This window comes from Equus caballus, chromosome 5 (assembly GCF_041296265.1).
Source record: "Equus caballus isolate H_3958 breed thoroughbred chromosome 5, TB-T2T, whole genome shotgun sequence".
In the NCBI taxonomy this organism is placed as follows: domain Eukaryota; kingdom Metazoa; phylum Chordata; class Mammalia; order Perissodactyla; family Equidae; genus Equus; species Equus caballus.
In genome coordinates, this window is record NC_091688.1 from 2,721,750 (window position 1) to 2,745,161 (window position 23,412).

The 23,412-nt window shown below is 51.0% G+C and overlaps 1 protein-coding gene across 19 annotated transcripts in view; it reads left to right on the plus strand.

The window, feature by feature from the left end:
- Positions 1-23,086, plus strand: part of SRGAP2 (SLIT-ROBO Rho GTPase activating protein 2) — a 236,803-nt gene extending 213,717 nt beyond the window's left edge. For 5 of the 19 annotated variants that reach the window (XM_023640436.2, XM_023640437.2, XM_070266556.1 and 2 more), the window contains 7 exons: positions 5,757-5,981; positions 9,617-9,696; positions 11,980-12,160; positions 13,631-13,777; positions 17,057-17,095; positions 17,306-17,630; positions 19,758-23,086. In XM_023640436.2, the coding sequence (XP_023496204.1) occupies positions 5,757-5,981; positions 9,617-9,696; positions 11,980-12,160; positions 13,631-13,777; positions 17,057-17,095; positions 17,306-17,630; positions 19,758-20,141 (1,381 nt within the window). In that variant the 3' untranslated portion in view covers positions 20,142-23,086. Of the gene's footprint in view, positions 1-5,756; positions 5,982-9,616; positions 9,697-11,979; positions 12,161-12,897; positions 14,946-17,056; positions 17,096-17,305; positions 17,631-18,284; positions 18,380-19,757 lie in introns of those variants that run through there. The other 14 variants (XM_023640439.2, XM_023640440.2, XM_070266558.1 and 11 more) reach the window with 6 other exon arrangements.
- The last annotated feature ends 326 nt before the right edge of the window (positions 23,087-23,412 follow it).

A 23,412-nucleotide genomic window follows, 5' to 3' on the forward strand; every position in this document is an offset into this window, starting at 1 on the left:
TTCTGAAAGCTGACTTCTTCACGTGTCAAACAATATAGTCTTCTAGTCTCTTGCTGATCAAGTGAGGTCCACAGACCAGCAGCATCAGCATCATTTGGGAGATTGTTAGAAATGCAGAATCTCAGCCCCTCCCAAGGCCTATGAATCAGAATCTGTATTTTAACAAGGTCCGCTATGAGTCACGTGCACGTGAAAGTCCCAGAAGCACACTCTAGGGCCTCAAACTCTGCCCTGCGATCTAAGAGGGAATCATCGGTGCTTCTCTCTCATGGTTAAGGCTGCCCCCTGCTCTCCAGAGGAGCTGAGTCTCCCTCTAGACCTCACCGATCTCAGGTGCCTCCTGGTTTGGAAAGATTCTGTCTGGGCTGCTCTTCTGACTGTCACAAGCAGTGTTTTGGCTTCTGTATGCCGATGGGCAAGTAGAACTGCGGCTGGATTGCCTTGGGGACTCACAGATGCTCGTGTATTTATTCACTTATTTGTTTAACATGTATTTATTAAGCATCTACTGTGTGCCACACGCTGTTTAGGTGCTGGCTACCTAAGACTGCTCCCAGCAGCCACGGCCTCTGCCCTCACGGAGCTGTGTTCCATTGGAGGAAGACAGACAAAACTAATAAGTATACTTGGCATATGCCAGAGGGAAATAAAGCAGGCAAGGGGGCTGGAGAGTGCTAAGGGTCGGGGTGAGGGTTTGTTCTGTAATACACAGTGGTCGGAGGACACCCACTGAGCAGGTGACAGTAGGGAAACTGAGAGAGAATGGTGCCCCAGAAGCCGCCTGGAGAAAGTTTCAAGGAGGATGTGATAACTGAGTTAAATGCGCTGACAGATCAACTAAGAAAAAGACTGAGAACTGACTCAGCAGCATGGATAGCCTGGTGACCCTGATGAGCATGATCTTAGTGGAGTGGAAGGGGCAAAATCCTGATGCTGTCGGCTCAGGAGAGAAAGGGTGCTGATGACGGATAAACAAAATGTGGTAGGCCCATACAGTGGGGTCGTATTCAGTCCTGAAAAGGGGTGAGGTGCTGACATAGGCGACAACGTGGATGAACCTAGAAAGCAGGGTGCTGAGTGAGAGAAGACAGTCACAAAAGACCACGTATTGTATGACTCCATTTATGTGGAGCATCCAGAATAGGCAAAGTCATGGATACACGGAGCAGATTTGTGTGTCCAGGAACTGGGGAGAGCGCACAAAGGGGAGGGACTGCTAGTGGGAACGAGGTCTCCTTTGGGGTGATGAACATGTTCTGGAACTAGATAGTGGTGATGGTTGCACAACATTGTGAATATGCTAAATGCCACTGGATTGTACACTTGAAAATGATTAAAATGATAAGTTTTATGTTGTGTGTATTTTACCACAATAAAGAGGGAAAGGAGGAGCGGGGACGAGGGAAGGTGTATGAGGCTGCCAGGGCAGCTGTGACAGAATGCCACAGGTTGCACAGCTTAAACAACAGACATTTATTTTCTCACAGTTCTGGAATCCGGAAGTCCAAGATCAAGGTACCAGCAGGGTGGTTTTCTGGAGAGACCTGTCTCTGTGGCTCACGGGCAGCCATTGTCTCGCTGCACCCTCACAGGGCCTTCCCTCCATGTGCAGGGGCGGGAGGGAGCTCGGCGTCTTTTCCTCCTCACAGACACCAGTCCTGTTGCACTAGGGCCTCACCTATTGACTTCATCTAACCTTAACTATGTCCTTAAAGGCGCTGTCTCCAAATACAGTCATACTCGGGGGTTAGGGTTTCAACATAAGAATTTGGGGGGGTTACAATTCAGTCCATAACAGAAGGAATGGAGAAGAATCAGAGAATCAGAGATAGCAGGTACAGACAACTCTCAAAGAACTTGATTATAAAGAGGAAGAGAGAAATGAGATAGTAATTTGGTGTGGATATGGGGTTAAGAGAGGATTTTTTTAAGATGGAGGTATTACTGCTCATTTGTATGCTGGTGGGAATGACCCAGTAGAGAAGAAAAACTGATAATGGAGAGAGCAAGGCCGGTGCTGGAGTGATGCTCCTGAAGAGGTGAGGAAAGGTGGAATTGACTGCACGGGAAGGCAGGCAGCACGTCAGGGCACAGGGGCAAGTCGGTTAATAGGTTGGGGAGGATGTTGGACGGGGACAGGCAGCGTGCTAGGCAAGGAGAGTGGGACAGTGCCTTTGAAGGACCGTCAGAAGGAATCAGCCCCAATGACCTTTCACTCCTCGTCTCCCTAGGAGTTGTCGCCTCACAATTACCTTTCACCCCTTGTCTCCCTTCTGCGGAGGTGCAGGGAAGGCTGTAACTCATGGATTTGTAGAGGGGAGTGTGGTGTCTCCCATTCTGAACACTTTTAAAAGCCTCATGGCGTCTCAGCCTTGCGTTTGCATGGGGCTGTGGCAAATGATAGTTTCCCTTCATCCCTTTCAAACCTCAGATCAGCCCTGATGCATACTCTTACCCATAGTCTGTCAGTTGTTGCCACATCAAACCCCTGAGGCCCACGAAATTGAGAGGTTTTTTTTTTTCCCCCAAGATTTTTATGAGGGTTACCAATTTATTTATTTATTTACTTTATTATTTATTTATTTACTTTATTATTTATTTATTTACTTTTTTTTTTTTTTGAGGAAGATTATCCCTGAGCTAACATCCACCACCAATCCTCTTTTTGTTGAGGAAGACTGGCCCTGAGCTAACATCCTTGCCCATCTTCTTCTGCTTTACATGTGGGATGCCTGCCATAGCATGGCTTGCCAAGCAGTGCCATCTCTGCACCCGGGATCCCAACCAGCGAACCCCAGGCCTCCCAAGTGGAACGTGCACACTTAACCACTGCACCACCAGGCCGGCCCCTTGAAGTTGAGAGTTTTTAAGTGAAATGTTATGTATTTAAAATAGCCTGTCCAGAGCTTAGTGCTCTCCCTGAGCCCTTCAGGTTTTGATTCTGGGATCTGGAGCTCTCGGCATGTTGGATAAGCCTGTCAGGAGAAGATGGGCAGACTCCCGTCAATCAGGCGCTGCGGAGTGTGGGCGGCTCTGCTTCCCAATCCCTGACTAGGATCGAGGGTCCTACATCAGGAAGCAATCAGGATATACAATTATAGAAAATGTTTAGGGAACACCACCTCTGTGCCAGGCACAGCGCTCCATGCTTTGCGTGTATTACCTCATTTAATCTTCCCAACAGCCCAGAAAGGAGGCCCAGAATTGTCCCCATTTCACAGTGGAGACACTGTGGAACTAGGACAGAGTCACGGAACTGGGTCGTGCTGGAACTCGGCCTCAGAGCCAGATCTGTTTGACTCCAAAATTCTTGGGATGTTTTCCTTTTCTTTTTCAATTTAATCAAAGAGACAGATGCGCATCACTAAAAAGTAAAAAGTCCAGAAAAGTACACGATGAAAAACAAGTTTCCCACACCAATCCTGATTTTCTCATTCCCCCAGAAAGGCCTGTGTTCCTAACCACAGCGCTCAGCCTTTCTAAGATGCACAAAGGATGGTGAGTTCAAAGCAATTAGGAGAATTCACTAATATCATGGATGGAAACTATAGAAATACAGCATACCTCTTAGAGGAGATGGCGTGTCTACAAGTCAACACGAAAAAAATGTTTTTATTTTAAAGAGGGAGCTCTTACCAGTGTGTTATCCATTTTAGATATTTCTTTAAAACTCCAGTGTTTGAGATCTTTACTGGGTACAGCCTTGAAGGTGTTTGAGGATTATTATCACCATTGTATTATATATGAAATTGTGTGCATTTGTATGTGCACATATATGAATTTTTCTTGGGCGAGAACCTCTAGTTTCTGTCAAATTCTTGAAGGAGCCTATGTTCCCCAAATAGTTAAGAACCATGGCTTTTGCTCCTGAACCTAGGTGTTCTGGTGTCGACTGGAGGAGAGAGAAGGGTCCTGGTCCATGTTTTAATGGGAGTAAGAAATGGACCTGGCCCTGCAGACCACATGAAGGTGTGTCCCCCGCCAGCCCCTGGGCGCCGCAGCCCCGTGGACTGAACTGTCCTTGCCTTGCTGAGCTTGGCAAGGCTCTTCCTCTCTCAGAGCTTGGACTGGGACTGTCAGGGCATGAGTTTGTTTTCCTTTTTCCACGGGCTTCCCAGAAACTACTGGTTTTCTTCCATGTTCCCAAAACGTTGTCAGATCACACTAAAGAAACAGGGCTCTCCTCCTCTTTGTCCTTCCGTGACGCCAGGAACCGCTAGCCTGGGGTTAGCTACAGCTCTGGCCCTGTGGCACCTAGCGCCTCAGTTGATCCTGCTGAGGTTACCCAGGTAATTAGCTCTCTTGTCTCTCCAGTTTTTCTTTGACTAAGAAGTAGGCTTGGAAAATTCCTCCAGCCTTTTCTGAATCTCTGCTCTCTTTTAACTCAGGAGCCAGGGAAGGATTGTAAAATTAAATCTTTAACAGCTCCTCTGAAGCATTCCAGCCACTGAGATCTGTAAGCTCGCCCCTCGCTGGCCTCCCTGCCTGGACTGGGTCCTGGAGAGCAGGGATTCTCAGCCCTGACAGCTGTTCTCCCTGTGACAGTGTTCCCATGCACTGTGCCGCTCCACATGTCCTGCAGTGATTCTCTAAGGGGGGCGGAGGATGTGTCAGAATCTTCAGTAGAGAAGAGAACCGTTGAGTTCCAGAGAGACCAGCTTGGTAATCTGAGTCTGGATACAGGATTTCCTAGGAAGGAACTCTGCCCAGTTCTGAAGAATAGCCACTCAGATGAAGACAGCTAAGTCTCAGGCTTCTGGTTCAGCATCGGAGGGCCTTCGTGTCTTCTCAGGATCTGTCAGAATCAGGTGCTGGGGACTTCCTGCTGGTGCCCATGGGGGAGGCAGAGCTCACAGCTCTGCAGACTGTGGGGTGGGAGGACATATCCAGAGCTGGCCCAGCCTTCAGTGCGTGGACAGACAGAGACCAGTGGGGACGCATCAGGCTTAGCGGCTCACTGCCAGGCTCAGGTCCTTGGCCAAGGCTGGAGGTGTGGCTGGAGCAGCTGCTGGCTGAAAAGGGGGAGTTCACAGAATAAACAAATACCCGATAGTGAAGTCAGACCGCATCCAGAGAAGCCTGAGCAGAAGCTGAACAGCATGCTGACCTTTTCCTGAATAAATCCTGAATGTAATTATAGAGGAGGATATTACGGAAACAAGGAACAGTCGCGTTAGCCGTTTCAGAAAGAAATTCCCTGGCTTGGCAAAATACAAATGCTAATTGGTTGGCTATTTTTTTTAATAAGTCTAGAGCTTGGAATGGACTATCCCTACTAATTTGATTATTTTGCTATGCAGGAAAGTACACAACCCACAATGCCCGTGTCCCCTGACCCTGTCATTTCCAGGGCAACCTGAGGGTCTCCGTCTGCTGTCAGCTCAGTGGGTTGGTGTGCGGGAGCCGTACCCGCTCTGCGGGGTGGTGTGTTCTCACGCAGGGGGCATTTGGTGGATAAGATCTGGGGTGAGGGGTAATGTGGGGGTGAGTAGGGTTTGAATGGGGAGCTGGAGAGAGAGGAGAGGTGAGACCTGCACGGAGATGCTTCCACTTTGCCTTTCCCGGCTCCTGAATGACCATCCTGGTGGTCATTCTCTTCTCCCTCGCCAGCGTTCTAGAGGGGCTCTGACACCCCGCGCAAAGCAAGTGGCAGTTTGTGGAACTTCTGCTCTTGTTCTTGGCAGTGCCTCCTCTGATGCTGTCCTCCGGGCGTTCATGCGAGTGCTTTCCAGCTTGCCCTTTCCCTTCTCCTCCAGTTTATCACAGTTCAGTGAAGAGAACATGATGGACCCCTACAACCTCGCCATCTGCTTCGGGCCCTCGCTGATGTCGGTGCCGGAGGGCCACGACCAGGTGTCCTGCCAAACCCACGTGAACGAGCTGATCAAAACCATCATCATCCAGCATGAGCACGTCTTCCCAAACCCCAGGGAGCTGGAGGGCCCCATCTATAGCAGAGGAGGAAGCACGGAGGATTACTGGTAGGGGGCTCAGGGCTGGGGGAGGGAGGGCGTCACCAGCACACACGGTGTGGGGGCCAGATGGCCAGGCGAGACCAGAGGGACCAGCACATCCTCCCCCCTCCCACTCCCAGGGGCCTCAAGCTGCCGGGATCTGGGGACGGTGCAGGCAGTACCCACCTTGACCCAGCCTGCGGAGTACATGCCACTGCGTGCCACCTCCCTTTTCACGAGTTCTGAGTGGTGAAGGACCATCCTGAAAGACAATGACGGCAATAATAGTAACATCAAAATCTCCAAGAAAGGAGATTCTATGAAGTTGTGTCTAGACCCGCTGTCGTCAGTCAGCAGTGTCTCTCAGGCTCCTGCTCTGTGCTGTGTGTTGTGAGAGGAGCAGGCCCAGGTCCCAGGGGATTTCTTTCTTTTGGGGAAGACTTAAGTCTGAGGCATGACTTCCTGACCGTGAGTCTGTACAATAAGAATGTAGAATGATTTCAGAAATCTGTAAAGAGGAGGAGGAGTCCGCCCCATTTTCGGAAGGTTAGGCGCCGCCCCTCCCTGAACCAGGACCACCGGCTGCCCTCGCCTGGGAGCAGAGGTGAGGGGATCCTGGGTACGTCTGTCCTAGCCCCTCCTTTTGGACAAATAATGAATCACTGCCTCCATTCTACAGAGAAGGCCAGTGCAGCCCCGAGAGGCCAGTGACGGTCCTTCAGACCAATCCAACCTGCTCTCGTGTCTTGGTGCAGGGCGCCATCCACTGCCCCACACTACCCCTCCCAACCCGGATTCCACGTGCCAAGGCATTTTTCCAATAACACAGAGACAACTGCCTCTCTCTTTTGCTCTGTAATGTCCCTTACCTCCTCCTCCTGCTCCCCCTCCCTGCTTCCCCTAAATAGTGTTTCAGCCTGGGCTGAAAGCATAAGCCAGCCCAAATCGGATTCCATCTGAAGTCAACATCTGGAACCAATTCAGCCAGCCCCATTGCGATCGACTGAGGTGGGGGAGGACAGGGGAGGTTGTTTACCTAATTAGAGGCCAGTTGGTCTGTGCTTCTCCCTGAAGGAGCCTTCTGCCCAAGGAGTGCAGAAAGTGATATTCATGTGTCTGTGAACATAAAAATATCACTGACATCCCTGGGTTGTCTCCTCCACCGTCCTGCAGATCCCAGCATCTGGGTCTGAGCTGGAGAAACCTAGGCTTGCCAGCTTGGCGAGAAAGCTTTTTGTCACAGAGGGGTGGGGACTGGGGTGGTTGTTCAGGTCTCAGCCTACTGGCTGGTGCGATCTGGGAGCTGTCCTTGTGCATGTGACTTGGGGGGGTGGTTTCCCTTACAGGAGTGTTGGAAAGCTGTGAAATAGTGTTCCCAGCTCCTGCTTGACCTTCCTTCTAAAGTCTGCCCCCACCCCACTTTTCAAATGCCAAACTGCTGCAGGCTCCGGACCCATCCCAGGACACGGAGGCCCCCACGGACCGGCTCCCCCGTCACAGCCCAGTGGAACAGACAGAGCCCTGGGAGGGGGTGGCTCCCAGGGCACGGATGGGAGGGCACAGTCCTCTCCAAGGTCTTCTCCCCAGCCCCCTGTTGCATGTTGTGCATTTGAGATTTATTAGCAGCCTCTGGAAAAACCACAAGATTAGTCAGGGAACGTTACTAGCACAGACTGGGTGGGAGGCGAGAAGCAAAGGATCAAGAATAAGTGACCCTGGGTAAGAGGAACCATCTAAACACTGATTCACACTCACCCAGAAGGCTCCCAGCCTCTCCTCTTCTTTGGGAAGAGAGAGAAGTGCCAGTGAAGTAGGCTAAGACCAATGAAGGAGGTGAGGGAAGGGTGGCAAAAGCGGGGCTGGAGCCCAAGAATCCTGGAGAATGGCTGGGGGACCAGAGCAGCCAGGAGGAGGGAGCACCAGGCTGCCTGGCATGCCCGCAGCTGTGGAGAGGAGAAGCCAACCCCATTTCGCCGCCTTACCAGCCCTGAAACTGGAACCCGGTTTTCTAGGATGGCCTGCTGTGTGCCATGCAGGGCTTCTTCTGAGACCATGGGTGTTGGTGGCCCTGGGGGTGTTGCTGGGGCGTGAGTGTGGAACAAGAGAAGCATAGGATTTTAGGGCTCGAAGGGACCTTAAAAAGCATCATCTTGCCTTTACTTGAGAGCAATGGTTCTCAGGGAGTCCCCAGACCAACAGCATCCACGTCACATGGGACTGGTTAGAAATACCAACCCTCTGGCTCTTCCCAGACCTAGTGAATCAGAAACTCTGGGGTGAGGCAATGTTTTTAACAAGCCATCCGGGACTCCCTAAAGTTTGAGAACTGCCACCTCAGTGGATGGCCATGTAAACAAACTTGGAGCCCTGGGGGAAAGTGAGCCTTTGCTCTGTGCACCCCTGGGGCCCTGAGGGTTTCCAGAATGTCACCAAACTCATCAGAGGGTTTTTAGGGCCAGAAAACAGTGAGATTTGTGCCCACATTTTTTGACAAGAGGAATCCCTGTTGATATTCTCCCAGAATGTTCTGAAGTCTGAAGAACCTCCTTGAACTGACTTGCTTCACATGGGATGAGTTCTGACCTGGGCCCTGGTTTTTGGGGAACTTTCTAGGAGAGAAAAACCCGTCCCATGGGGAGCAAGAGGCTGCAGGCTCTAAGGCAGAACCTGCGAGGCCAGGCTGTAGGGTTGAGGGGGTGGTGCTTCCTCAGAACTGCCTGGAAAGGCTCACTTGTCACTACCGACTCCGGAGAAAGGAACTTTAGAAATGAGTGGGGTTTTCCTCTCCTTTTCAGGAAATGAGAACTTCCAGGTGCCCGTCCCCATGCACTCTGAAGTCCATGAGCCAGGTGATCAGGAGTAGAAACGACTTTGCTAGCAATTTCCCTGGCCATTCTCGATTCTCTATCCTGGAGGATCTTAGACCCCATGGATCTTTTCAGGAACCTGACCCAGCTTCCATCCCCTCCCTCTTGCAAGGCTAGCCTACAGCAGACTCTTCTCCCCCTGCTCTTGCTTCCCACCCACTGCTGTGACTCACCTCCCACTTTCTCACCAGCACACAGACTGAACCACAAAGCAACCTAGAGGCGTCCAGCAAAGTGAGAAAGAAGGAAAGGAAGTGCCACTTGTTCATCACCCCCTCGTGTGGCACTGAATCTTCGCGCAGCTTTGTGAGGCGCACAGGCGGTGATCCTCAATTTATAGATTAGGTAGCTGAGGCTTAAAGAGACGAAGTAACTTGCCTAGGGTCACACAGCTTCCAAGTGTCAGTTGACTTTTGGATCTGGTTGTACCTGGTGATGAAGCTTAGTGTTTTTCTTCCACTATGCTCCCTCTAGGAACTAATTCACCTCGAGAAACAGCCCTTGAGGAGTTGAGTTGTTCTGTATTTTCAAAAAGATTTGTAAGTTCAAAAGGGTTTCTGTTTGTCTCAATATATTCTAAGTCCCAAGTAATCTCAAGTAATTTCTGTAGCAGGAGCTAGGTTAGAGAACCTCTGGAACCTTCTCTTTCGTTATAAGCATGTGTCTGTTGTGTGCAATCAGAGTATAGAAAGCGTGAGAGAGATTCCATGCACTTGCTCCCAGGATGCTTTGAAGGAGAAGATGAGAATTTTGTAAGCACACGCTGACGCCCCGGTCCTCTTGCTTCTGTTGCAGTGACAGCCCACATGGAGAGACTGCCTCGGCTGAAGACTCCGCCCAGGATGCGACTGCAGAGCACCACACCAGCGACGACGGTACGAGGCCCTGCATGGAGTCTGTGGGCCCCCGGGGGCAGCAGAAGGAAGGGAGTGTAGATCCTGTGCTCCTGATGAGCCTCCTGCCCGGCAGCCCCCAAAGACAGGCAGGGGCACTCCTGCCTCCTTTTCATTCCTTCCCCTTCTTGGGGAGGCAGCCCACCTTCTCAAGTAGGATGGTCTCCATATTAAACCAGAGATGGACAGCTTGACCTTTCATAGCCCTTCAACCTTCTCGCCCAGCTCCCAGCTCCTTGTCTCGCCTGGCTGTCTCGCCAGCATGATTTCAGTTCCCCTTCCCAGCTCAGATTCCTGCCAGGTAGCTGGAGACCAAAGCGAAGGAGAGCTCATTTGAAAAACAGTGAGCCTGGGGAATAGAGAAGCTGGGTGCCAAGAACTCGACAGAAGCCAGCCAGAGGGGAGTGGGAATCGGGACGCAGAAACCACACACTTCCACGCCTGCCGACTGAAAAATTGACCCTTTCCAGAGTATAGACACGTGGGTGCCGTGTAGCCTGGCGGCTGTGCGTCAGGAGGTGGAATGTGCAGCTGTCATCTGCGGGCCTCTCGACAGTGCCCATGATTTATTAGGGTCTGTCCAGCCAGCGCATTTCCCCCTCCTTCCAACAGTTCCACACCTTCATTTCTGGACCACTTGGGCCCTGGAAGTCTCAGCAGCTGACAAGGGGCCTCAGAATTTTCTGGGCATGAGAATGAAATGGCACACAGTCTGCAGAGCTTTCCTTGCTCCCTGCCTGGCTGTGAACTCTACAGTCCTGGGCCAGCTTTTAAAGGAGAAAAAAATTAGGACTGCTTATTTGGATCCTGAGGTCAGATGGATCAACATGATAATTTGCCACGTTATGAGAAAGGAGTAGGTAAACTAGGGAAATTCGTGTTTCTTTAGAGCCCCTCATGTGCCCAGCTCCGCTCGAGCTCTGTATGTCTCATCTCCTAACCCCCAGTGAAACAGAGAGAGCCGCTATTTTATAGTTGAGAAGCCTGAGGTCAGAGAGGTCAAGTGATGCAGCTGAGGCTGCCCAGAACTGGGATTGGGTTAGTCCTACGCTGCATAACAACGTTTTGGTCAACGAAGGATGGCATATACGATGGTGGTCCCATAAGATTAGCACCGTGTAGCCTAGATGTGTAGTCAATTCCGCCATCTAGGTTTGTGTGAGTGCACTCGATGTTCACAGAGTGACGAAATCGCCCAGTGCTGCCTTTCTCAGAACATCTCCTGGTTGTTGAGTGACACACGTCTGTATTTAGATGGGCTTCTCTGGTCTGCCTCCTGCAGTGACAGCTCTGGCCCTGCACGCCTGTTCAGGAGCAGACCCACCAGCCACAGCTGCCTGGGCCTGGTCGTGTTTTTAAGCAGCCTCTCTCCACAGCCCAGAATATCCGACTTTAACTTCAGTTCCAGGCTTCTGGGAGCCTTCTTTCTGCTCTCTGACCTCTACCTGCAGCCCAGAGCAGCTAATGATAATGATGACGATGACGACCGTGGCTAACACGCACGCAGCATAGCATGGCATGGGCTGTTCGGAGCGCTCTTACTGTTACTGACTCCTCATGACAGCTTCGGGAAAGAGCCGCTCTTACTCTCCCTGTTTCACAGAAGCAGAAGCTCACACAAAAATGAAATACATTGTGTTTGTAAACCCCTTTCAATTTTTCAGATCACTTTCCTGCGCATTTCTGCATATATTGTCCACAAAGTATATTTTCCATATTTTGCTCCTTGGACAGTTGATTTGGCAAGTTCTTTTCTCTTTATAGAGACTAAAAGCTCATGTGCTACTGGGGGAATGGATAACATAAGTAAATTATTTAAAATACAAACATTCTACAGTTAATGGAGTTATTTTATAATCAGTTATTTTATAATCATATAATTTTATAATTATTATCAAATAATGCTTACAAATACAGTATGCGTATTCGATGATTGGGGTCAGCATAGAGCTGTGGAAACACCAAAGAAGTTCCTACAGGAAGCAGGTGGTGTGTGAGCGGTGGGTCGAGGTGTCCCCCAGGCAGTTGAGAGAAGGGATTGCAGGCGGAGGGCCAGCAGGAGCAACGGCAGGAAGGGTCACGCCCGTGCTTTCAGGGCGATGGCACAGGCTGCACGGGAATCGCCTGCCGTACGGAGCGTGCAGCGCTTGTTTTCCATGCCAGGTTATCTTCCCACCACTGTAAGTCAGCTAATTGGACGTCTCCACCAGTTTCCTGAGGCTGTGAGTCCCAACAACATGTTTCCTTCTTTTCCGCCCCTCTCAGAGTGCGAGCCCATCGAGGCCATCGCCAAGTTTGACTACGTGGGTCGGACAGCCCGAGAGCTGTCCTTCAAGAAGGGGGCGTCCCTGCTGCTCTACCAGCGGGCTTCCGACGACTGGTGGGAAGGCCGGCACAACGGCATCGACGGGCTCATCCCCCATCAGTACATCGTGGTCCAAGACACGTACGTTGGGCCCCCTGCACGCTTAGGGGTCCCTGGCTGCACTGTGGAAGTGAGGCTTTATTTCTGGAACTGTAGGAGGGTGAGGGAGACCAGTCCCCACAGGGCGCCAACATGCTCCTGAGGTCACTCTGTTCCTTGAAGGACCCCCAGACTCAGTGGAGAGTTGTTTTTTAAACTCTCTGTTCCCCCTACAAGTCACTCCTCCACCATGACCCCCAAGTCCTTTTAGAAACGTGCCAGCCAGCGCTCATCCACACTTGCACCTGATGAGTGGTGTTGAGGGCGCATTAATTAACCACTTACATTTCCTTTCTGGAAAGATCAGCTTGGGACAATATTTTTACTTCTCTCTTTTTTAAGCAACTATGCCAACCTCAACTGTTGGGCCACTGATGATGCTTTTCCACTTAAATGAAAATGATGAATTCCTTAATTCTAGGAGAAATCTAACTTAAGCAGCCTTGTGGAAATGACCCAGTTCATTTAACCCAGATGAGGTGGACTTGGGCAAAGATGTGGGGTGCAGGGAACAAAGGGAACATGACCTGGTACTGGTCCCAGAGAGACTTCATCAGATGGGCCGTCAGTTGGTTCCAGCTCTGTGAAGCAATGTCCCCCAGGCCCCTGTGGCCACCCAAGCCTGCCTCCCTGCCCCTTTGCCCTCTGACCCAGCTCCCTCCCCTTGCATACGATGCTATCAGTGTTTTCAGTCCTTCCCTTAATATTATTTTTTAAAGGTTGATATCCTGAGTGAGTCTGCACCCTCCCAGCCTCTCCCCAGCTCGTTCTGCGGGAAAGTCCTCCCTGTTGATAACATCGCAAACCTGGTGGCCATCTGTGCATGGACAGGACCCTCCCAAATTTAGCATTATGACTTCACTACAGGACCGAGAGAAGATGAATTGTGAGGGAGAAGGGGCTCACTTTGTCATCAGTAGCCAGAGGGGCCAGGAGAGCAGTGGAGAGACCTGGGACCGGCTGGACGCCCTAAGCGGGGCTGGATGCGCTACGACAGAGTGTGGCAGTGTCCTGCCTCAGCGCCGGCATCTCCAGAGCCACCGCAGAGCTGACTGTCCTTACCCGGCAGTGCTCGGGACCTCAGCAGATAAACTGCCACCTGGACTGGCCGCCTCCTTCTCCAGGAGGTGGCCCAGCACAGCTGCCACAGCAAAGCAGCGTGGGGTAGGAGGCACATGCCTCTAGCCCAGGTGTGCCCTAGCCCACCTTTCTGGAGGAGCTCGGGATCCCGCAGAACTCAGCGGGATTATTTATTTTTATTTAAACAACCCTCCAAAGGCCCTTAGGTCTCCTTGCCTCTGCTCGCAGAGCCAGCCCAGCCCGGTGTCGCTGCTGCCTCTGAGCCGGTGCGGGGTCGCGTGTGTGTCGGGGGGCCATCTTGCCGATTTAACGCTGCTTTTTGTGTTGTTGTTGTTTTCCCCTCCCTCCTGCCTGCCTGCCCCTTCTCCCCAGCGAGGACGGTGTCGTGGAGAGGTCCAGCCCCAAGTCTGAGATTGAGGTCATTTCTGAGCCACCTGAAGAAAAGGTGACAGCCAGAGCGGGGGCCAGCTGTCCCAGTGGGGGTCATGTAGCCGATATTTATCTTGCAAACATCAACAAGTAAGCTCTGCTTTTCATTTTCTGCTCCCCTGAACGACTGGCAACACCCAGCTCCCCTTGCCTAACCCCCCCTTCCTGTGCTGCACGTGGGGCTCCCCGCTCCCTCAGCCTAACTCCCCCATTCCTGTGCTGCACATGGGGCTCCCCACCCCCCTGCCCCCGCCTGATGGTTTGCATGTGCTCACTGCTGCTACGAGGCGGCCAGGGCCGAGGAAGCGTCCACAGCCCTCGTGGGCAGGTCCCGGCCTCCAGCTGGCGGCCGTCACACTGTGGCAGGGGCTCCACTCTGTGCCCTGCAGCATCTGTCAGCTCAGACTTTCCCAGCTGGCTGACCGAGAAAACTTTGGCCAAAGCTTTGGTCCCTTTATGCAACTTGGTTTTGTCGTGTTCCTCAGAGGTGCCTTCTCTTGTCCATTCTTACTCAAGTAATAGTCTTTGATGTCTTCCTTGGCCCTTGTCTGTCCAGAGACCCCAAGTCTTGTGTGTCTTCTGCGAGGCTCCCGTTCTCCCGGATGGGTGTATCCAGGCCTCATGTGTCTGTTTCTCCCCGTCCTGCTTCACTCCCGTGGAGGAGAGGAGACCGCCATGCCCCCAAGGAAGGCTTTGTCCTGAGCTCTTTACTCATCGTCTAACCCCGAGCTCCCTTTTCTTCGTCTTTCACATCAATAGAAATAACTTTCCATTTTTCCCTCTTGCTTTGGCCCTGTGTGTTATCCGTTCCTCTTAGTCCCTCTGCAGATTCCCACTCCTGTCCAGCAGGCTCTTAACTCTGCCCCCAGCTTTCATTGTGGCTGTTAGCGACGTGCTGGGGTTTTAGCCCCACCCACACCCGATCTGGCTGTCTAGAGGGATTCCACGCCTGTGTGCTGCTGCCTCCCTTAGAGACATTCAGGTTATTGGAGAACTAATCTCATCTCAAGGGGCCAGACACCAAGTCCCAAAGCCTACAGACCTCTTTCCGCCAGACCCTGAAACCTGGCCCAGTGCCAGCAGGATGACAAGCCCCAGGGTGCTCCTGATGAATGTGGATTGGAGATGATGTACAATTTTTATTCCCCTCTGGCTTTGGAGGAATGAAATGATTTGCACATTGAAAACCTGTTAACCATAGCCTCTGGACACTGAAACTGGAAGGAGAATAAAAGATGCTTGTTGTTTTTAAACTGCACCAGGTTGCCCAGATCTCTTGGCTTTTTTCCACCCAGACGGTAGCAGGGGGAGTGGTTGGTCACGTGGCTCTTTTCCATCTCTTTCGCCCTCAAGTTAGTAAAGTAGCTGATTCAGCTCACTCAGTCAGTGTGGTTATAATTTAAGTCAGACCAGTAAAAAAGATTGAGATTTTATTTGTTTCCCTCCAGCGTCGTGCCCTGCTGGAAGGACAAGCTAATAAAAAGCAATTGTGGGCTATCATGTTTTCTCCTTATTTGTAAGTCTATGTTCATTATAAACCTATAATCATAAGGTCATAAGCTGATAATTAACCCAGAAACCAAGGCAGGGTTGGTGGAAGGAGAGTTAGGTAACTAGTTAGGTACATATTTTGAACTCATCGTATATTTGATTGTACAGAGAAATTGTAGAGAGTAATAGCTGACATAGTCAAAAGATGACGCCTGTGGAAGTCAAGGCAGTTCCCTTGAACTGCTTGCTTGGTGATATCAAGATGGGGTCCTTGGGGGACATGGTCTACCTGACACCAGCTCATGGGTGGGTGAGCAGCAGCCCCCGGGGGGGTCTTATATGCCTTCCAGCCTCACCTCCTGCCCCACACAGCACTCCTCCCAAGCCCCTTCATTGTCCTGAGTGCCCCGAGTTCTTTCTCACCCCGGGGCCTTTGTTTATGCTATCTCCTCATCTGGTCGACTCCCCCTCTCCTGCCAACACTTAATCCAAACATTTACCTCTTTGGGGAGGCCTTTCTGACACCCCCAAGTTCCGCAGGGCTGAGTTCTGTGCCCTTATTCGGTATTCCCAAGGCAGTTTGAGTATCTCTCAGGACTCAAGCTGTACTCAGATTCCCCACCAGGCTGAGCTCCTTGAAACTAGGAACTCTGTCTTCCTCTCTTTACATCCGGGGCCTGGCCCGGGACCTGGCACATACCAGCCACTCCATAAATCTGCCTCCTTAGCAGTTTTAGCCTTGTGAGTCAACCATCCTTAAGTAGAAAAGGGAAATCAGCGAAAAGGTACTAGAGTGTGGCATTTCACTTTAATTCCACACATTAATTGAGTGCCTACTGTTGTGCCAAGCACTGGTGCTCATTATTCAGAGATGAGTAAGATGGTCCCTGGTCTCAGAGCTCACAGTCTGGCAAGGTAAATACCACACAGACTGGCGACTAAGAAGCAGTGCCATCAGCGCGCTGAAGGAATAGCAGAGGGAGCAATGGATTCTGCCTGCCATTGGAGTTGGGGCGCCAGCAGCAACTTGCAGAAGAAGACTCGTTTCAGCTGGGCCTTCTAAGACTCTGAGAACATCCTTTTTCCACTCGAGCGTGGCTGACACCTAAGGCTAAACTGCTGAGCAGGCAGCTTCATGGAGTGGCCTCAGTGTGCCGGGTCCCAGACCAGGCCCCAGGAAGACTAACCAGTGAACAAGACCAGGACTGGCTCGGAACACTGGCCCTGCCACGTCGACCAGCTCCTTATCTTCATGTCCTGCTCCTTCCCTGCTTCCATCCTCAAGTCCTGCCTCAGCCCCAGGCTTGAAGCTTGGATTCAGGATCAGAGCTTCCTAGCTGCCGTCCCAAACCAGCAGTTTCATTGCTTCTTAGATTAGGTCCTTTAGAATCTGATTCCAAGGGAAAATGAAATTACTCAGCAGTAGGCAACACCCATATACTAGGACTCTGCCAAACTATTTCGTATGAGAGCCTTAGTGGTCTGAAACAAATTGATTCGGAGCCAGGGTTCAACCTAGTGCTGGGTGACTTAGGGTCACGTAGATGTATTTCCACCCTAAGAAAATGCACAAACTTGGCCCTAACTGCAGCATTGCAGCCTCTTGAAAAATATTCTGTCCATGTGTGCAGGATAGGCAACAATAGCCTCCTGCCAAAGCCCAAAATGATTACAGTTTTGTAGACGGACTAAGAAATATGCTAAAATTTGGAAAAGTCAGCTCTCCTCTTACCAGCAATTCCCCACCTCCTTGGTGATGGTGAGACTTTTTCTCCTACCTGGGGCCTGGTTTCTGTTCAGAGCAGGTAATGGAGGGGCCTTTCCATGAATCTGTCTCCCATTAGAAACTTTTGTTTAAGCAGACATTTCTCCTGACAGCACCTTACATCTTGAGAACTCAAAGCCCACGATCACCAAGTAAGTATCCATTTCTCCTTTGCCCAGATTGGGGTGGCAGGGGAACAGAGACATGGAGAAAGCAAGGGAAGGCAAATCAAGGAGAGCACATGCTCTATGTCCCTCTCATGCCAGAAGTCCCTGGGTGCCAGCATCAGCCCCTCTCACTCGTCATAGCTTCCTCGGGGCCAGGGCTCCTGGTCACACCGCCCTTTCTGTTTCTGATTGAAGGCAGAGGAAGCGGCCAGAATCTGGGAGCATCCGGAAAACATTTCGGAGTGACAGCCATGGGCTGAGCAGTTCCCTGACTGACCCCGCCTCCCCGGGGGTGGGGGCTGGCTGCCGCCCATCTTCCCAGCCCATCATGAGCCAGAGTCTCCCCAAGGAAGGGCCAGATAAGTGTTCCATCAGTGGGCATGGGAGCCTCAACTCCATCAGCCGCCACTCGTCCCTAAAGAATCGGCTGGACAGTCCCCAGATCCGGAAGACAGTGACAGCAGGAAGGTCGAAAAGCTTCAATAACCATCGGCCCATGGACCCTGAGGTCATTGCACAGGTAACTGGGGGCTCCTGGACAGACAGCTGGCAGGAGTCTACACTTGTCGTTACTGTGAAGTGCAGCCCGTGCTCATTAGAACGGGGCTTGAAGCAGAACAGTGCTTTGTGCATCACGCACTGAGTTCAGAGACTGCTGGGCTGCTGGACCCGATAAGACAGCTTTCCAAGAAATTTGCCAATCCCCGTCTCCCCAAGAAGACCTTGAAGACAGGATCAAAGAATTCAGATTTCCTGCTCATAGATCAGCTATGTGCTAGGCTGTTGTAATTGGTAAAGCCAGAACTTACAGATAGGGTATTTTGAGAGAGTCCGTTCAGCCCGAGTTGGAGTCTTGAGACCCTGGGAGACTTTAGTGAAGCTGCCCCAGTGTTGAGGCTCAGCTGTAGTTCTGGCCACCGTTTTCTATCACTCTGCTCATCTCCGTCACCCCATTTCCTAAGGCCTCTCTGGTCCCTCGTGGTAGATAGACGATCAAGCAACAACCTGCTCCTGGTCTTGAAGGCCCCAAATAACTCGGCCACCGGGAGCTTGGGTACCAGGAGGGTTTCCAGCCCAAGCCTCCAGATGCAGTGGAGACAAGTTCCTTGGTTACGGGGTCTTCTTTCCGTGTACGCACCACACTGACGAGTCTCTGTTTTCCGTGAAATGTTAGAGACCCAACCCCACCTCTAAAAATCCGACTCCTGGGGCCACTCCAAGCAGTTCACTCAGACGTCTCTCCCAGCTCTCTAATTTTCACTAGACCAGGTAGGACCAGAGGGCTCATTGTTGCCCTCTTGTGTCTCAACTGAGTTGAGATACCCGTCACCTCATCTTCCAGGGGCCAGTAGAGTCTGGGTGTGGTCTCTATTGGCTTAATTGTGGTGCTTTGCTATGGGAAGGTGGACCTGGCAAGCACAGTATTAAGCTGTGGGCCTGAGATGTCCTGCTTTGCTAGCCTTTTATTTCTGTGCCTCTACTTAAGCTCTTGGCTGCGATCTGCCTTGCACCGTGGGAATCCTCCCAGCTCCCTCTTTGGCCAGGTGTTACTAGCAATGTCTGAGTAGGTACACGCCTGGGACGCACTCTAGCTACAGAGCAAGACTGAGGGAGGCACAGTTCTTCCTGAGCATTTTTAAGGTTGAGAACCTCATGGGGATGAGTGAAATTGAATCACTATCAACAGAACGCTTGGATCACCCTGTAGGACAAAGAAACCTTAACCAGGGGCCTTTCCTTGGAAATTTCACAATTTTTCAGTGTGAGCCTATCCCAGGGGAGGAGCCCTGTGGTGGTTTAGGGGTGCCAGACAAGTGTGTGGGGAGGGAGGGGGCCGGGAGGTCTCCCTGGGAGGCAGCTGGCTGCACACAAAGGGTCTTTGGTTCTGCCTTGAGCCCCTGAGCTAGGACTGCTATTTCCTTAGATCTAGAGTGTTCCACTGTGACTTGCAGAAGGTGGTTCACCTTTGTGGGCTCTGGCTCCCCCTCCTGGTCACTCTTTGGTTCCCTCTCGTGGTGATGGGTAGAAGGAAATGGCTTCATCAAGTTGGGTACCGGGGGGCGGTCTTGGGGGCAAGGGCAGGGGAGGTGTCCTGATGGGTCTTCAGGGCCAGGGCTCTCAAACATTTCCTCAGCCCTTGAGGAGGAACGACTAACCCTCTTAATGTTTGGCCTTGAAGTCCAAGAGAGCAAAGAACATACTTCATCTCTCCTACTTTTTAAAAAAATGTTTATTATGTACAATTTCAAGCATATACAAAAGTAGAGAGAATCGGGTAATAAATCCAGTGTACTCATGACTGAACTCTTGGCTGCTCTTCGTTCATCCACCCTTCCCTTCCCCACTGGGTTATATGTCGTTTCATCCATAAATATTTCAGTGCATGTCTCTAAAACCCGAGGACTCTATTTAAAAAACATCTCAACCTCTCTTTCTAAAGGAAAGAAAACCTCATGATAAAGAAAACCCCCTTGTTCCCCTTCTCCCATATTCTGAACTTTCACATGTTCAAGATTTTGGCCAAGTAAAATACTCTGGACATCTCCTTATAGTTGCTTTCTTCACGATGTGGCCTATGCTGTTGAAATAGGATCCTTGGGGACTTCTCCCTACATTAGCCTCACGTCCTCTTTTTCCTCTTTTGCAGGATATTGAGGCAACTATGAACTCTGCCCTGAACGAGCTGCGGGAGCTAGAGCGGCAGAGCAGCGTCAAGCACACCCCTGATGTGGTTTTGGACACCTTGGAGCCCCTCAAAACCTCCCCAGTGGTGGCCCCCACATCGGAGCCCTCCAGCCCCCTGCACACCCAGCTCCTCAAGGACCCCGAGCCCGCCTTCCAGCGCAGTGCCAGTACTGCTGGGGACATCGCCTGCGCCTTCCGGCCTGTCAAGTCTGTCAAGGTGGCTGCCCCCGTCAAGCCACCAGCCACACGACCCAAGCCCACTGTCTTCCCCAAAACAAATGCCACTAGCCCCGGTGTCAACTCATCGGCTTCCCCACAGCCCACTGACAAGTCTTGTACTGTCTGAGGGATGTAATTTAATTGTTCTAGACAGAGGACTGGAGGGACCGTTATTAAAATCTTCCTATTTAACTAGCTTGGGGACTTCAGTTGAAAAGTAGATTCTAAGTTGTTCTTGCAGGAATTAGCCTTCCTATCACCCAAACCTTGAGAATGAAGCCCTCATTGTCAGCCCGGCCTGCCCTTCCCGCTGCCCTCTGCTTCTCCCAGTCGTCGTCGTAATCCAGCCAGCTGCAGTCCATACTGTTCTTAGGTTAGCCAGAGATAAGACTTTTTCCATTATCAGGTCACTGTGAAATCTGGCTAGGCGAGTCGTGAGGACGTGGGCTCAAGTCCCAGTCCCCTCAGGCACAGGGGGCACCTGACCAGATGGTGGGTTGGCTACTGACATCCAGCTCTCAGTGGCGTCTTGTTTTGGGTACTGATTTATAGAGGATCATGTATAGTCCATTCTTCATTTTACACACACACACAGGTAGGTTTTCTAGTCTGGCATGTGTAGCCTCTCCTGGTCGTAGACCAATCTCTTTGTAAGTTATTGTGGCGGTTCACACAGGAGCCACCAGGGGTCTCTGTTTCTGTTCCTAACCTTGATCTGTCTGGGCCAGAGAACCTAGCCTTTGAAATCTCTCCGTCATGTGAAATTTAGCAGGACGAGACTGGTCCTGTAATCTGTTTGGGGGTGGGGGCTTCTCTCTGTCTTCTTTCTCTTGGTGTGAATTGGTCATTGGTGTCTGCTTTTGCCCCCCTCTGTCCTCTAGAACTACAACCCAGTCTTATTATGGAACTTCTAAAGTTTTTCTGAATGTATAGACATTTCTCGGGTTCCTATCTTATCTTTTTGTCTCTGACGGACTATTTTCCATTTATGACATTTTCGTATATAAGACAGTTTTATAGCTGGTTCCTTTTATGGTCTAGAGTCTTAAGAGAGTTTTATTGTGTTTATGGCAGGTTTGGAAAAGGTAAGAAATGGGTCCTTCTTCCTCCTACTTTTTTGGGCACTTAAGACATAAAATTCATTATTCTATTAAAAAATTCAGCTTTGCTAACCCTGAAATTGTTTCCAAATGAAAACTTGTCCTAAGTTCACCCCCTCGTTTGGGTATTCTACAAGTTCTCTCTTCAGGGACCAACAGGGGCTTGCAGAGTCCTAGTTAGATTAAAGAGAGACATTGCCCCTTAAAACAGTTTTTATTTATCCAAACAAGGACAAATAAGAGAACTTTGGCTCCACGGGCTCTAAAGTCCAAGGCTGGAATCTAAGAAAATAAAAAATCAGATGCTGAATGTTTTGGCCTTCCTTTGGCCTTTTTTCTGATTCCCCTCCCAAAAGCAAAAATGATACCCTTATCTGCTTTAATCCACTCTCCAAATCTGGTGCCTGTGCTCCCAGCTCCCTAGCATCACGCTGTCCCGGGAGTGCCAGGGCTGGGGACAGTCACATCAGGCTCGTGGTCTCAGACAGCTACTTGAGTAAAAGCTGAAACTCATTCCTCTTCTCTGTTTTCTGGTTTTAAAGCTGCACTTTTCGCCTTATTTTTTCCACAGTTCAGGAGAGATGGTGAGTTGCCATTCAGATAGGAAAGTTTGAATTTTCTTATCTTTGGCCTAGAAGATTCTTTTTGGACCAACATTGTGAAGTTAGTAGTTGGCTCTATGGAAGGTGGTAGGATTTTGCTCATTCTGTGTGAAGGAAAAGAGGAGCTTTGTGGGAAATCACTAATTCAAAAGATAACCTGCAACGCCAGGAAAACCGTGCCAAGAGCTGGAAGGGAGAATTGAAGACTCTTTCAGAGAAGTGAGTCAGCCTGGGAGAGGCACCCACAGGCCTCGGGGTCCTTGGCTCCTGTTGCTCTGTGTAGTGGCCTGTCCCTGTCTGTCACCTGGATTTATGCAGGTCCTGAGCCAACAGAGGGCCTTCATAGCCAAGGATATGTTTCCTTGCTGAAAATGGACGCCCACCCTTCATGTTACATTCCTTTTGATCCGAGTGATCAAAATTGGTCCCCGTGCCTGCCCTTTTCCCCCTCCAGCACACTCCTCTAAGAAAATAAGAGCAAAGCTTTCGTAATCACACCACTTTGGGCCTATTCTGTTGCTCCTGCCTTATTTCTCTTTCAGCCCCGTACATGACTGTGTTCACCGTCCCCTCGGTCAGTCTCCATCCGCTGATTTGCATCATGAACTGGACAGTGTGTGAATGGTCATCTGCTCCCCTGGCCCTGGGAGCCAAGTTGTCTTCCCCTCTCTGGTGCTCCTGACACCTGTGAGGTGGTCCTGTCAAGGACTGGGGACCCAGAGGAGGAGAGGCCTCGGCAGAGCTCACTGCAGTCAATTGGAATCGAGGTCGCACACTGTGATTTTTACACCGAAAAGCCAAAAGGAGCTGGCCCCCCGGGGCCTCGGGAAACCAGCCCCTCCTCAGATATCTTGCCTCAACCAGCATGATGCTTCCAGAGCCCCACTCTGCCCCGTGAGGCACGGATCCTTTTCCTAGTGTGGACTCTGAGGGGTCAGTCTTTGGGGAACAGAGGTGGGGTGGAGCTACCAGCATCCCAACTTGGAAAAAAGAGGAGTTAGCAGCCAGCAGCCTGTAAACTGGAAACGCTGGTCTCAGCCAGCCTCCTCAGGGCATCCTGGTTTCTCCCCAAGGAGATGAGGAGAGATGACGCCAGCAGCGGGATGAACAGACCACGGGAAGGGCTGGCGTGTGTGTACTTCCCATCAGAAGATAAGTTAGATCTTCCAGGGAATTGCGATGTTGTGGCGTCTGACTTGTATGTCATGTTTGTGTAAAACGGTATATTCTCTAAACTAGTGTTGATAACTGGAATATCGTATGTATGCTTGGAGATGCTTTGTGTGAACCTAAGACTGTCACTCAACAGATGTTGGATTGGGGAAAATCCAAAGCACAACTTCGAAATAAAAGACATTTTTAGGTTTCGATGCTGCAGTTCCTGTCCCTTCTCTGCTCCCTGAAATCTCCAGTCCAGGATTCATCCGTCTAGCAACGGAAATGAGGAGCCAACCACCTTCTCCCCCGCAATGCCAGCGAGGCACAGCGGAGGTGTGTTGGGACGCGGGGTTTTCCCAGCATTTCCATGTAGCCCCTGTGGAACCCAGGAGGCTGCGTAGAAGGCCTTCCCGCTCACCACCGGGCAGTCTGTTGCCATGAGAGCCGTTTCCTCCTCGGAATCCACCTCCCCTGTTTTCAGTGAGGACTCTTCTCGGTTCTACCTCTAGTCACATTTCCCTGCTTGGAAGCTTCGCAA